Here is a 15,938-nt window from a genome sequence, read left to right on the forward strand (position 1 = left end):
CATAAAATGGAGGGAGGTGATTCTTCCCTGTGAGGGTGGGTGAGGTGCTGGCACAGGTTGCCCAGAGAAGCTGTGGCTGCCCCTGGCAGTGTTCAAGGCCAGGCTGGACAGAACTTGCAGCAACTGAGTCTAGTGGGAGGTGTCCCTGCCTATGGCAGGGGGTTTGGAACTGAATGAGGTTCAAGGTCCCTTCCAACCCAAGCCATTCTGTGATTCTATGACACTGCTTGAGGTAATGTTCTTTTCTCTTTACAGCTGCAACTGCCATGTACTTCCTCTCTCTTATGCTCCTTATAGGGAAGAAAAAAATTCAATGTAAGCAGGCTGCAGAGGACAATCAGCTACAGAATACACCTTGTTCTTTGGAAAGTAAACACAAGAAGCCTAGAACAGCACATCCCCTGCACACCAAGGCATTTGGGTTTTAGTGGAGCCGCTAAAACTGCAAGAAACTGCAAGAACTGCACTCATTGCATTGTATCTCCTATCATTTGCTTGCTGCCTTCTAGCTACAACACACAGAGTATCAGTGCAACTGGAAGAGGGTTACTGACAACGCATTTGCTGCTGTCCTTGCATATGGCCCTGCCCACAGCAGCCACAGGCAATTGTTTTAAAGAAAGGAGTTCTGATGACACTGACATGCTGACTGGGAAAAAGAGACAGGATACAGGCATTTAAATTTCTCGTTTACTCAGTCAATGAAGCCATGTCACAACCCCCAGAGATATGCAATATAGACATCTTGGAGGCTTATTAAAAAGAAACAGAATCACTGGAACCTGACACAGAGCTGAGAGATATCACTGCGCTACCTCACTCCTGTGTGAGGTATTTAGATCCTAGTATGGTGCCTGTTACTGATTTCACAGAGAAGATTGTATGGATCACTGTGGTTCTATCTGGTTCTGATTAAAATTAAAGTGATTATTGCAAGAAATTCCACAAGAAGCAAGTAAGTCTTCATTAAAAAAATTGGAATTATAAGGGCGTAGTAAATAAACTTACTTTTGGTAAGTCAGATCACTTGCGACTTATGAACAAGCCTCTTCTCTTTGGAAAAATACCTCAGGAAGTCAGTCTATAATCACAGCTGTGGCTGGGTTCGTTTGTTCTGCTGTCATCTAAGAACTCAAAATTCTACCACTCCTGCTCATTCAAAGGTGTAGGGGAGAAGAAAAACACTACACATGCTCTCACAGCCGTAAAACCTAAATAATTTATTCAGATAAACCTTAAGAACTCTCTCAGGCACCACAACATATTAGTGGCAAGTGCCACAAGATGGTCTTTCATTACTTCAAAACAGTGTATGATTGACAATAAACTCAGAAATAAATATTATCAGGATTAAGAACTGCATTTAACTTGTATATAGTTTTGAAAAAAAAAATAAAAACACTCAAACCCCTTTGGACTGCTAAGAAACAATCTTTGACAACTGTCATAATTAAAAACATTACTGGCTGAAGTAACACAATTCAGCAGTGTATTTTCATTATAATTGTGCATCTTGAAGTCTTAGTATCCACTTCTGTGGAAGTATTAGTATCTTCCACAGACATTTGTGATGATACCACAGAACACAATAAAAACAGTGACTTGGTTTCAGTTCCTGTTTTCCTGGTAACAATATTAAATGATTTTTTAAATTTAGCTTTAATACAGGTATCCACTATTGGTTTTCAGAGATCTCATCACAGGATATTAACCTTCAGGGGAGTGGGATATGTTTTCCTCAGGATTCATGCTTTTTTGTTGGTTTATCAAAGTAAGGAGTGTTGTCTTGTAGCAGATCTTTCCTGGGTACGAGCACTGTAACAGAAAAAAATCCCTCTGAGAATATAATCTTATGGAAAATACTATTTAAAATTTGAAAGTTGTTTTTATATTTACAAACAAAAATCAGGTTACTACAATAAGAATCAGAACTTCTGGAAATGTATACCAAGCAGCATCATGGGATCTACCCAAGACAAAATTATATTGAGATTTCTACCTTCTGTTGGTCAGAATATTGCCTTCCCCTTTTTCTTTTTAGAGCACTGAAAATATTTTAATACCATTAAGAAACCATAAAAAATGATACAGTGTTGCAGTAGCTTTTAGTGAGAGAGGTAATGGCAGTTTTATCATGCCCAAGTCAGAATATGTGTGCTCCAACAGTTCCAGAAATGAATACTAAATTTGACTTAGCCCTCTCCCCCAGAGTCCTGGAATCTGATCTGTAATATTCACCTTGCCCTACCTGTTTTAGAGAACAACAGCAAAAGAAAGTACCAAATGAAAATTATGGCCACTGTGTCGTCACACAGGTGTGGTGTGTTAAGTTTTGCCTAATTATATGCCATTTTAACCTCTTCCTGAATCTTAAGTTCTTGCCTTCTAGCTCTTCAGAAATCAGCTTTCCTTCCTCAGGAAGGGGAGGAGGTGTGTCATGTCTGATTTGCTCCAGCAGCAAAAATTAAAACACGAACACCTGAAATCCTAATGTTGTAATTTGACTGTGTCAGATGGCTGTGAAAGGTACAGTAAACCTGTAAAACTCTGTGTGTTTGTGCGGATGTGTGTGCAATGAGTAACATTCTGATCAAAGTGCACTGATATCCCACACCTTCTAAGAAAGAAAACTGATTTCTTTAAAGGCATGCTCCTTGCGCATCTGTGTACTAATACTGATGCATTTGATAAGTTTCTAAGAGCTTTAAGTAAAATTTCAATTGCATTTCTTTTACATCTGAGTAGATTTATAACAAAACATGTCAACCTACACAACTAGAATAGGTACTCAAAACATAAATGCCAAAGAAAAACAGAACTGGATATAAAATACTGAAAAACAGAAGTCCAAAGAAAGACTGAAATAAGAATTTTTAACTTTCCTTTTCAAAGCTAAGTTTCAAACATACACTGGCAACACACCAAATCAAAATCACCAGGACATACTGCATGTGTGGTATATTACTAAATTGAAATCTCTTCTTGCATCACCCTAATCCAAAATGAAAATGAAATTCATAGAACAGAGGTACTTCTATACTACCAAGTAACTCACACTGAAACCTTTAAAAAAACAAAAGTAGTTATTTGACTAACAAGCTCCTAATTGAAATTGTCTTCTCTTTAGTAAGAAAACTTCAGCTGATTTTCTTTGTCAAAGATCTACCCCAACATAAGTCTACACTATTATGTCTCATATTCTTTTTAAGGAATATCATTGGCTTGTGCACTGCTTCTATGACACCACAGAATAATTTCATTTAATTAGGAAAAATGTTTGCCTTACTAGTATTTGCTCTAAGACAAGTCCTTGGCTTTTTATTTCTGGTTATTAGTTATTTTGGAGATGCACGATTGAAAAAAAAAGAAAAAAACAGTGGTAGCTAAATTGTATATTGTCAGCTATAATAAAAAATTTAGAGCCAAAAGATCGACAGTAACTCACTTAAGGAGTGAGTCACAATAGCTTTCTGAAACACTTTACCTAGTTTCTTTTTCCCCTGCTCCTTCATACAACATAGCAACTGATTCATCCCAAACCATTGTCCTCCCAAACCTGAAAAAAGCCTGAAGCAAGGAAGTTATACTAATTTAAATACAGCCCAAATGTAAGTACCTTACACTTTTTTCAAAATAGGCCACTAGATTTTCTACTACAGCAAAGTAAACCTTCACTTACAAAGTTTCCAAAACAAACACATAGCACCGGAGATGAAGAATAAGTAAACGTTCAACTGAGGTTGCTTATTTTTATTTGCCAACAAGCAGCAACTCAAGCAGCCACCTTAGGGTTGTACTTCTACTTTTTTTTTTTTTAAATAAATCTGTCCCAAGCCTTTCATATGGTGATGATAACATAAAAGCAATGATACCATAAAAGATGATACCATAAAAGCAGTGATGGAGCTAACTGTAACTACTGGCACTTTAAAAGTTACCACAGAGTATTAAGGATCAAGAAGGTTGATTTTTGTTCTGCTAAAACTTCCTTAATCAAAGCTGTACTGAAATTGAATACCTAAGCAGACTCATATACCTACACATGCATTTCCTACAACAAAATTCCCAACAGAAACTGGCTCCTAGGTGCTAAAAAGTAAAGGAAAATGAGAGGATCCACTTGATTATTTTCATTATATAAATGCACAGACATGTGGAAGGGACACAGCCAGGACAGCTGACTGCAGCTGACTGAAGGGATATTCCACACCATTTGACATCTTGCTCAGCAATATAAACTGGTATAAGAAAGATGGGGAGACATTTGCAGTGATGGCATTTGTCTTCCCAAGTCAGTCACCGTTACACATGATGGAGCTCTGCGTTCCTGGAGATGGCTGAACAATGCCCGCCCATGGAAAGAAGTGAGTGAATTCCTTGTTTTGCTCTGCTTGCCTGTGTGGCTTTTGCTTTACCTGTTAAACTGTTTTCATCTTAGCCCATGAGTTTTCTCACTTTTAGTCTCCCAATTCGCTCTCCAGTCCTGGCTGTGCAGGGCTTAGCTGCCAGCTGGGATTAACCCACGAAAACATTCAGCCATAGATTCAACTGGAAGTTGAAATCCCACTTCCAACTTTTTTCCTCTCTTTAATCTTAAAAACAACTCTTCTTTACAAACAAGAAAGGATGAAAAACAGTAAGGCAAGATATTCAGCAAAATGGAGTTGCGGTGGAAAGCACACCTATTTATTTTTTATTTTTTAGATACATATACGTAATATTAATTTAGTTACATATACAGAATATTATTTATTTTTTAGGTACAATTTCACACAGTAAACTGACCATGCTATTAACTATAAACTGCTATTAAAATATAGTGACAACTACCTCAACTCCCTAAAATTCTGAATTTCTGGAATTTTCTAATGGCATACTCTGTGCTACCAGTGACATTAATAAGAGCTATACCAGAATTGCTTAGTTCTTAGTGCTGTCTAATCACAGCTGAATTCTTAGGAAAGATGCAAAAACTATAGGAGGCTGCTCAAAGAGTAACACTTCAGAATAATGTTATGTTACTAAACAACTTACCATGGTGGAAAGGTCTGTATATTCCTTCTGTAAGGAGATTCTCTTTTACTCTTTTACTACAGTATCAAGCTAAGCATCAAATTTGATTTTCTGCTTTTTTCTGTATTTTTAGTACCTTGCTCCTGGCCACTAAGATTTCTCATTGCTGTGACATTTAAGAATTATTTATTATGTAAATAAAAAATGACTTTTTTTTCTTGCATTAGCTTTGCATGTAAATTTCAACTTCACTGAACGCTTTTTGCATTTTAATAATAACAGGACAAGTAAGAATCCGTTCTATCCATTTTTTATACTGTTCACTCTTATTCTATGAACTTCTATCATGATGCTCTGGATTTTTCTAAGGATTCCTGATCCTTTAATTGGTGATTCACTGTATTATCAAGACTAAGTATTTCTCACTTCAATATAAATTCCAAACACACACAAACCAGACATCTCTCAAATTGTGATGGCTGTTTCCAGAGCATTGTTATGCTCTTGCTGCAGTAAGATAAATTGCAGAGTGAGAAGCAAAGCTAAGACTTATTCAAAATGGACACAGAAAAAAAAAAAGGATGGGCAAAACACTGCATAATAACATCCTCTGCATTCGTAAGTAGGTCAAATGCACCCTTGTACAGATGCGCTCCAGATTTTTTGCTGCAGGACATTTTCCTGGCCAGTACTGCACTCTGAATGACCTCCTTCTTCCCCAAAAACCTCTTTGCCAGAAGTCTGTAAAATTAGGCAGGGGCAATTCTATCCTTTTTTGTTTATGGGTATTTAAAAGGAGACAACATTAAAACTCTGTTACAGTCAAAACAGACAATCAGCAATACTCTGCGCCTTTGTCTGCTGAGTCAAGTAATTTCACTGTAAAAGGGTATCAGGCTGGTCAGAGAAGATCTCACCTTTGTAAATCCTTGCTGACTACTCCCCGTTCCCATTCTGTTCTTAGAACATTTGGAAACAGCTTCCAGCTATTTCTTAAGGACCTTTCCAGAGATCGAGGTGAGGCTGACCAGTTTCCTAGATCCTCCCTCTCGACTTTCTTGAAAAGAAGGGAGACATTTGCTCTCTTCCAGACCTCAGGCAACTCCCCTAATCACCATGACATTTCAAAGATGGCTTGAGAGTGGCCTTGCACTGTGTCACGTCAGGTCCCATGAATTTGTCTATGCCCTCTGTGTTCAAATATTCCTTGCCTTTTCCTCATCTACCAAAAGTAAGTCATTCTTGCTCCAGTGGTCTCAGGCCCATGATTTGTGAAGGCAAACCTTTGCAGTAAAGGTTGAGGTGAAAGTAGGAGCACCTCAGACTCTTCTGTGTCCCTCGTTACCAGTTTCCCTGACCTATTCAGCTGTGGGCTCACATTTTCCCTCCTCTCCCTTCTGATGCCGACATACCTATAGAAGTTGTTCTTGCTGTCATTCACCTTCCTTGCCCAGATCAGCTCTAGGTGGGCTCTGGCTGGGCTCCTAACCCCATCCCTACACACTGACAAAAAGATAAATTAATATTTGAACACAAATTCATGTGACTTTTGCCAAGGAAGTTATGCCTCACAGTTCTTGATGGTGTTATTTGAACAGCTCTTGAGGGGTTGCCCAGGAGCTGCCCAACATGCTTGGATTCCCCAAGTCCCTCCGGGCATGTTTCTAAGAAAGCAACAGCCTTACTGTCACAAAGTCTTGCAAGTCACTGTTTAAACTGGAGGAGGTGAACAATAAATGAACAGGTCTCCCAAAGGAGGGATGTCAAAAGTGGAGTTCTACAGGTACTTTTTGTCATCTGTGCTGTTCAAGGTATTTGTAAGTAACCTGGAAAAGGATGTTTTCTAATGATACTATCCTGAGTAAGTTCTTTAACAAAATGGCTTACTGTGAAGAACTGCAGGATAAGAGTTAGACTTAACAACATAACCAATAAAATGACAGACAAAATTACATGTAGAGACATGTAATGCATACAAGTGAAAAAAAAAAAATCACCAACAAACCAACAAACCTAATTTTACAAAGAAAGTGACAAATTCAAAAATTAACTATAACCATTCAGATGAGTTTAGCGAATACAGGATTAATTTTGTAAAAATAAATAAATGTATGTATGCACAGCAGCCAAAAATCAAATTTAGAATTAGGAATGACTAGGAAACCAGTGGAGAATGAAACAGAAAACATCACTGTGCCATAAGTGTGTATATAAATGCCTGGTTTGCCCAGAGCTTGATGACGGTGCTCAGCTCTGATTGAGAGAGCAAGCTCCTAATCATCTTAAGGGAGGTACAGCAGAATTGAAAAGGGTGCAGAGAACAGCAACAGAATGATCACAGGCATTCACTTGTTCCAGAGACGCTGTTCCATGGGGGGGGGGGTAAAAAAAACAAAAAGGGGGCAATAAGGGGCTTAAAAACTCATGCTTGCTGAAAACGGATAGCAATTAAAGAGTAGGGTCAAATTCAAAACTACAGCAAGTGACTTCATAAAAAAAAAGTGTAAATTCTTTGTGAAAGGTTCTTGGATGCAAGAAATTTGCACAGGTTGACAGAAGAAAGTTCACGAGAGAAACCCACTAAGGACAACTAGAACAGAAACCATTCCTGATGCATGAAGTGCTTCCATGTGTAAACAGCTGAAAGATGTAAAATTTCACTTGCTCTGTTCCTCTCTTCTGCTGTCATCTGCCTAGGATCACTGTGGAAGACTCGACACTGGTCTAGCTAGATGAATCTTTAGTCTCGATCATAATGGCTGTTCTAAAGTTAAGTGCTTTATCAAATCTAAAACTGAAACAGTCACAGAGCTTTACAGACACCACTGAACAGAAGTGACATGAAAACAATGTACACAGATGAAGATTTCTTCTATCCTCTACCACACAGTTGTATACTGAACTTACTGCTTCTCTTATGTTTGACTCTTAAGATAAAATAACTTCTAAACCAGGAATTGTAATTTCAGAATTTGAATTGTCAGAACAAGGTTTTGGAAAAGAACATTCAACCCTCAAAAAAGCCCCCATGCTGTTCTATGGACAGTGTACATACTGCACTGGCTGATTTTCCTCAAAGAGCTTCTACCTGTTTGATAAAGCAAGCACCTACAGATACTGTGGGCACTACATCTAGATATACACTGACTGACTAGCCAGTACATGCATGCTGACCAGCTACATAACTGCTGTCACTCTTAATAGTTAAGGTGCCAAGTTAGAACTTCTTTCTCTCAATGAGGGCACTAAACGTAGTCACTGCCTCTTTCCTAGCAGCCTCTGTATCAAAATATTTGTGTAGAAACTCTGTGCCTTTGAAACCTCCACCAGGTAGAGACATTAGTCAACAGGCTTAAATTAATGGTTTGGGCAGAGAAATGACAGACAGACAGGCTTTTGCCCTCCCTATCCCTTCACTTAGTTTTCAAGTTCTCTATTTATTTGCTGAACTACAATGTTTTCAAACAACTTTTTAGCACACAGCTTTACTCACCTATTCTGTTGGAATCCGTGTGAACAGCCTGAATAACAGAAGTTCGAAGAATCACTTCAACATCTGAAGCTATTTTCAGAAGCTAGTAAAAGGGAAAAACAAAACAACAAACAATACAGAGTAATTTAACTGATATGTAATTATTTCTGAAAATGTTTTCCATACTAGACAGCTATTCATACAACAAAGCCAGTCAATTATATTATTCAGTTAGTTATGCACTACCTATACACAGCTTTTACTTTGGGGATCCTAGAATAACTTATAAGTTGATATATAAGCTACCCTGACATACAGCACGAGAGAGGAAGAATGCTTCTGCTCTGTAACATACAGCAGTGTAAATTCTATTTACCAAATTAAAACTGCAAATGAATAAGGTAGAATGCAAGTACCAAAGAAAGTAACTAGTTTCCAGGGATCAAAGACATCAGTGAATGCCTCTGTAACACCTGACCAACCCTAGTAAAAGTGCAATCTACTTCTATTAACATTCCAGCTATTGAAATAAGGGCAAATTAGGGCAAAACATGACAGGAATTAAGAATATTGGGTTTTGCAGAGAAGTAGCATGGGAACAAGACATTACCTAAAGATTAGCAGTGGCATTTCCAACCCTAACTATTCTATGATTCTATTTGGCAAAAGACCTAAAGTTCTTTCCCTCATTAAGAAGATAAGCAGTAGCACCTTAGCGAGTTTTTTTTTGAATGATTAAGAGAAGTCTAATATTTGTTTGTGTGATACCTGCATCAGTAAAAACTGAAATTGCACGAGTGAGACATTCTGGGAGACACAGTTACACTAGGAAGTGGCATATATCAACAGAAACGGATCTTTGCAAAGGTTAGAGCTCATGACTGGACACCTAAACTGAGTTTCTCCACTCCACCTACCCCTTTTAAGAGTTTGGACTAGATAGCCTCCAGTTGCCCCTACTGAATATCCATCAGTAGTTAGGCTGTATGCTCTTGATTTTCCTGATTTCACTTCAGATTCACCTTAGAGGAATTCTGCCATTTCCTCTAAGACTGCTTCACAACACAAGCCAAATGCCAGGAAGTAACTTCAGAGGCGCCCTCCTGATCTGAATTAAACTGCTGCAGTCGGATCAGCTGCTACACCTCACATTTCAACAATACCGCAGACCAGTTACTCCTACCTCCTTAGGTCTACATACCTATTTGATGTCATATTAGACAGTGCCGCTTTCTGTTCTGGCAAACGAATGCATATTTGGTTGGTCAACATCCATTTTTTAGCTGCTGTCCAAAGCAGAATACTAACATCCCTGTTTTAATGCAAGCAAGCACCGAAATTCTCACAAATCTAGTCTATTATTCAATTTTGTTCTTCTGCATCAGAGTCTATCTATTATATAAAGCTTCTATGATGTTCTAGAATTCTGTAGCTGTGATGGAAGTCCAGAAGTTCTTCCACTTGCACATTTAATCAAGATACCAGTTAACTCATATTAAAAAGTTACAAATGTGTATTTTGTTGGTTGCCATTCCTAACAAATATAGATCTAAAAACTACAGCAAGCACTTTTCCTGTAGACTTGTAACAAAAAGAACATACAATTTAACAGATCAGACACTGGGAACCCAAACACAAAAGTATCACTATAGGGGCCTGATGAGAAGCAGAAATGCTAAAAGAGCTAACTAAATGCTCAGAACTATTTATGTTACTGCCCAGTGGCTCGTATGAGGCAAACATTTAGATTTACTTTTGCAAAGGACAGATGGAGGCACTTTCTTCCAACTAGTGCCCAATGACAATGTAAATACAGTCTATTAAAAGGCTGAATGTCAAGGACTAAATTAATAACTGTGAATGGATGTTAAGAACTAAAATTATCTAAAAGACAGAAATTTCAATTCAGGCGTCAGTAAGTTTCAGGAAAAGTGACTCAATAAAAAGTGCTAAGATCGTAATGGTGCAAAGAGAACTTACCTAGTGAGTTAACAGAACATTCTACTCCTTCTAATGTACCATGAGGAAAAAGCAACAAAAAAGCCCAATACCTCTCTATTACAATAGTCACAATCACTTGGTTGGTTTTTTGCCTCCCATGAAAGATGCCGCCTCATTTGTGATCAGGGGTCAAAATAATTTCTCATGCCTGCCAGTAACTGAGCAGATTATTAAATTTCTATCTTCCTGTGATTCCCTATACAACAAAGACTAGGTAAACTTAAGTGACCTTAACTGGCTCAGACAGATATTATGAGCAAAGTATACAAAATAGTAATGTGAAAATACATAAAACTTTTTTTTTCCTTAATTATAAGCATACTGAAATACCAGAAGACACTTTCTCATGCTGTGCTTTTGTATGTACAAAACTCTGCAACATACTATTAATATAAATGGAGGTATCAATAAATTTCTAAACAAAGAGCCACGTAAAAGCCTTTTTTGAACTCACCTGGCTCTCACAATGTCTCAAGAAGTACTTACACTGGTTTAGAGATCATGTAAGTATTCTTAAGCAAAGTGGAAAAAATCAATGAAACCAAGAAGTACCTCATTTATCTTCTCTTCAGATGTCTCATCTTGGTGATTTTTGAATTCTTCATTAATCTTTTGTCTTGCAGCTAAATAAAGTAAACAAACAAACAAACAAACAAACAAGAGTGAACAAAAACTGTATCTTGTCTTAGTCACTACCTCAAAACTCACAATCCTAAATCCTTTATAGCACTTTCTGGGTGCACGCTGCCTGAATATTTTAAAATAAGTTTTCCACAGAATTCAGGTGATGTTATGTTTTAAGTTGACTGGTATAGGAATAAAATATGATTGCCTATCTAGCATTCTGAGCTTTAAAAACAGGAGACACTACTAAAAGCTGGTTTATTAAAAAAGCAGTATTTATCCCCTGAGGAGCAACCATACAGAAAGAGAATCAACTCAAATGCTTAGTACAGTTAAACATGCTTTGGCTGGACTCAAGAGAGGAATGTGAAAAAAAAAGACAAACAAAAAAAACCCCAGGTAAAATAAAAAGCCCAGGAAGATCACCAAGGTTCCAAAAAAGAGATTGTTTCCTTATGAAATGTGGCATGAGTGCCTGAATCCAACAACTGTTTTTTTGTTTAAAATTAAAGGGTATCTAGGTATGGGCATACAAGTTTTCCCCATGATTAATTATAAAATATGAAAGGTATAACTTAAAGGAAGATTATGTTAAGAATTCTTTTCCTGTGAATTCAGAGAAGAAAGTTCCATGGAACGATAGGTAAGTGTGCACCACATGAAAAAGTTACTCACCTTCAAGGGCTCTGGTATCATTTTTAAAAACTTCTTGCCGGGTTCTGTGTAATGATTTAAAAAGTTTCAACACCTGTCAATACAACATCAATAGAATTAGCTTGTTTCCTAGCAGGATTCTTAGTTAAAATGAACATGTTGCAATTAAGGTGGTCTGGTTGACCACAGAGTCACAGAATGGTTTGGGCTGGAAGAATCCTTAAAGATCATCTAGTTCCAACCAATCTTTCATGTTCTTTCCATTTAGTACAGAATTAGATATGGAATTGGTATCCAAGATACTACTCCTCAATCTCTGATTAAATAACTTGTATCCAAAGCAGACATGAGGAAATACCCTAGACAGTTCTAGATGTTTCAAATTAAGCTAAGATGATAGAGTATTAGCACCACTCCTAAATAATCATTTGCCATTACACAAATATAATCCTGCAAACACATTGACGCAAACATATTTATTGCGCCAATATCAAATAAACCCAACAGAAATCGGAGTAACTGTAAATGTCAAATAACCCAATTACAAAATATAAAAGCACAAATGCCTGAACTATTTTCACATTTACAAGCCAACATGAGAGAAGTACATTTCAAAAGGATCTAAAACCGTCTTTATAGAGACTTATGTCTCTCTATAACACCTGGGCATAATCTTCCACAGGTAATGTGGCAAAACCAAAACAAAGCAAAGTCCCTAAATGTAAACTGCCAGATAAGCAAATAAAAATTTCAGTAAAAGCAAACATTAAAAAAAAAAACCCTAGGATTTACAATGTAAAACTTACATGCATCAGTATTTACATAAAGCAAAAGCCCCAAAAATCACAGCTCGTGGTTTTGGATGTTTATTCATTAGACTGTAATGAATTACAGAAATCCTCAAGTCCTTAACAGATTATTTTTGGAGTTTGCCAGAGACTGACAGGAATCCCTAACAAGCACCATAAAAAATAAAAAATTACTGATAACAAGGTACCTTTTGAAGTGCGTTTTGGCATATCTAGAAAGCACAATTCATTATAACCTTACATTGTTTTCTCACAATTAATATGCCAAAAATTTCTTAGAAGCATGCAGAGGAAACATAGAGCTGTAACTGAGAAATGCCACCTTCTTTGTCAGCATGCTGTCAGTTGGAAATACAAACAAGACTGTCCTCTAAAAGGCCAGTAACAACATCCTGGCAGGGCCGTGAAAAGTGCTGCCTCTGCTTTAAATCTAGCAATGACAGAAACAGCAAGCTTCCCTGAAAGCTATTTCTCCCAACAGATATAAGCACATATTTTAGGTTTTCAAGCTAAGTTCTCACCCTCTGCTCAGCTGGTCACTTGGCCACACCTTGAAATAATTCATCCAGAAGTGTACACGCACAGAAAGTGAGTTTTTAGGAAGAAGATGAAGGCACGAGAATAGGAAACTTTCCAGTTCAGTACTGCTTCTTTAACATAATGCTACCACAGTCTCAGTAAGGGACAACTTACAAACATGAACAAACTCCAACCTTGCTTCACCACATAGATTAGACCATGTCATAATATCTACTACAATTTATGATTTAGCATTGTGTTCAGTATATGCTACTGCATTACAGATCTTTCAGTGCATTCTCAATTGAGTTAAGGGTCTCATGAATGTTCAAGTGAAAAACTTTTGCCACTTCTAGAAGAATTAGTATGTAACTTGACAAGCAGTTAAATGAAGCTGAGGAGAGACATATGGAAGAGAACACAGAATCTGCTACCTCCTTTTCAGCTTGTGTCCTTGATAATTAGCAACTGAAGAGAATCGTGCTACCTCCTACTACAGCATTTCCTAAGTGGCTGAATCTGTAGTAAGACAACAGAATTAAAAGTCAGCAAACAATTTTCTTATTCTGTATATATATTTTAAGAGATTTAACTAAATTATTTGGACAGGATTTCTAACCCAGAATATTTTTGCCATCTTTATGAACTGTAAAGTTACTATCACAAATGGTTTTGAGTGCATGGTGAAACGTGAAGAAGTGGTTTATGGTTACTCTAAACCCTGATCAACTATTTTCAGGCATCTTCCTCTGCTATTTGCCTGTTTCTGCAAACCCCTCATATAAAGTTCTTCACCATACCAACCACAGAGATACATACATAAGATGACTTTGAAGCATTATGTACTAATGTACTAATACTTTGAGGTCTACAGTCACCTAATGAAACACAGAACTTCCATAATACCTCAGTGTATTAGTCCTCCCAATACTAGGCTTCAGAACACGTCTGAAACAGGGGCTCAAGTGCCCCCAGAAGTACTCTAAGGTTGAAAGGTTCAAATAATTCTGGTCTGCTTTTCTTCATTTTCCCTTCAGAATTTCATTCTCCTGACATATTTTAACCTCTACTTGATTGTCATCTCTCAACTTGTTTCCTTTTTCTACATCATCTTTCGCATACAAACCCCTTCTTTCTATTACCTAATCCTATGGCTTTCTTGCCCGGAAAGCCTCAGCTTTCTGAGGCTATAAATGCCAGGGGGAAAGTATTCCTACCCTCCGATGACATATTCTCTATATACGTAACCTGCGCATAGTCACTATTTACAGCCGAAGGCCGCAGATTTGCGGGGAACACCGCACGCCTCCCTGGAACAGCGGCACTACCACCAGCTCCAGGCACCGCACGAAGGACAAACCCCCGCGATGGAGCCGGCTCTCGAGGGCAAGACCAGCGACTCTTCAGGGCACGAGTGACCCCAGCCTCACGCAGGGCGCCGGACAAACGGGCAAGAACAAAGTCGGCACCGCGAGCGCTTTAAGGAGGCAACGGAGGAGAAGGAGAGAAGTGGGAGGCAGGGAGCGAGCAGCCTGTACCACCACACCGGAGCAGGCCCTCCTCGTCCTTTTCCCATTGGCCCCGGCTCCACTTCCTTCGTGGCGATCCCCGAGCACCAGGAGCCGCGGGCAGGACGGGGCAGCACCGGGAGCCGCGGGCAGGACGGGGCAGCACCGGGAGCCGCGGGCAGGACGGGGCAGCACCGGGAGCCGCGGGCAGGACGGGGCAGCACCGGGAGCCGCGGGCAGGACGGGGCAGCACCGGCAGTGAACGGCGACCCCCGGACGAAGCCCCTGGCCGCGCATGCGCGCCGCGCTCACCTGCCGCCTGCTAGCCATGGCGACCGCCGTCCTGTTCCGGTCCGGACGAGCAGGGGAGAGGTGGGAGCGGAAGTGACGACCAAACAGGTGGCGGGTCCGCGCGTAGGGAGTGGCGGTCGTCATCGCTATGTTCCGGGTCGCTGATGCAACCAACGCCAGCCCCGGCTGCCGGAGCACTGCTGCTGATCTCCGGAGGGGTCCCAAGGCAGCAGGCAGCCTGCCCGCAGGCACCTTTTCCGGCATGGGCTGCCGGCACAAGGTATTACACCTGCTTTTTCCGAGGAAGCATCTCAGTTTCAAACCAGAAAGGTGTCAGTGTGTGGCCAGCACGTGGTTTAACACTTCATGGTATTTCCTAGAAGCTCTTGGTTGCATTTAAACTCTTAATTCCCATCTGCCCTCCTATACCTCCCACCTCTTTTTTCTCTAATGGTGATACTGATGTGAAGGGTTAACCGATGCAAGGAAGTTAGGGTTAAGGAATGATTTATTAGGGGCTGCAGCTGCTTAACATTGTGCTTGCCAAAGCAGCATGGGAGGATGCAAGGCTATTGATAAAGAGGAAGGAACCTTAAGTTGGTTCCTGCTCTCTGGACCCCTAAACGGGCTGAAACCAGCTTTGCGGTTTGGACGGTGACCAACCAACCAGGGAGCATACACAGCGACTACAGGTGAAAAGTTCAGGCCTGAGAAAGACTCGTTTACTTCATCTTGAGACCCTTGCCTATGACCACCAGGAGGCACTGCGCAAGCACAAAGGACCTTTCAGCTCATTATAATACAAAGCAGGGATAGGACATGAATATGTATAGGTATATTGTGTAACCTAATGCATATGGAGTATTTTAGAGGATAAACATAGAGGAGAACAATGCTGGGATGTGCATGCCTTTGGAGGAGCAATCCCCCATGCGCCTCAGCACTGAATAAAGCATACCTACTTCACAACTTTAACGAGCTGTGGAGTCTATCCGCATATCAAAACCATTACCCTGTTTTTATGCCTACTGAAGTTGGTAGATAGGA

The 15,938-nt window shown here is 39.4% G+C and overlaps 1 protein-coding gene across 3 annotated transcripts; it reads right to left on the reverse strand.

Moving 5' to 3' along the window:
- Positions 1-1,640: 1,640 nt before the first annotated feature.
- On the reverse strand, positions 1,641-15,010 carry LYRM7 (LYR motif containing 7). 3 transcript variants are annotated; one of them, XR_009747275.1, is made up of 6 exons: positions 14,913-15,010; positions 11,786-11,858; positions 11,039-11,109; positions 8,507-8,588; positions 5,931-6,070; positions 1,641-1,815 (listed from the first exon to the last, which is right to left on the reverse strand). XR_009747275.1 is itself a non-coding variant. In XM_061475655.1 (5 exons), the coding sequence occupies exons 1-5, from the start codon at positions 14,928-14,930 to the stop codon at positions 1,739-1,741; spliced, it is 321 nt and encodes a 106-aa protein (XP_061331639.1). In that variant the 5' UTR covers positions 14,931-15,010; the 3' UTR covers positions 1,641-1,738. The 3 variants fall into 3 exon arrangements, 2 of the variants coding, with proteins under 2 accessions (XP_061331639.1, XP_061331640.1); XM_061475655.1 differs by lacking the exon at positions 5,931-6,070; XM_061475656.1 differs by lacking the exons at positions 1,641-1,815; positions 5,931-6,070 and adding an exon at positions 6,180-6,839.
- Positions 15,011-15,938: the final 928 nt, after the last annotated feature.

This window comes from Pezoporus flaviventris, unplaced genomic scaffold (assembly GCF_033815535.1).
Source record: "Pezoporus flaviventris isolate CSIRO_AGI_PZ_B2104156 unplaced genomic scaffold, CSIRO_AGI_Pfla_v1 ptg000086l, whole genome shotgun sequence".
Lineage (NCBI taxonomy): Eukaryota > Metazoa > Chordata > Aves > Psittaciformes > Psittacidae > Pezoporus > Pezoporus flaviventris.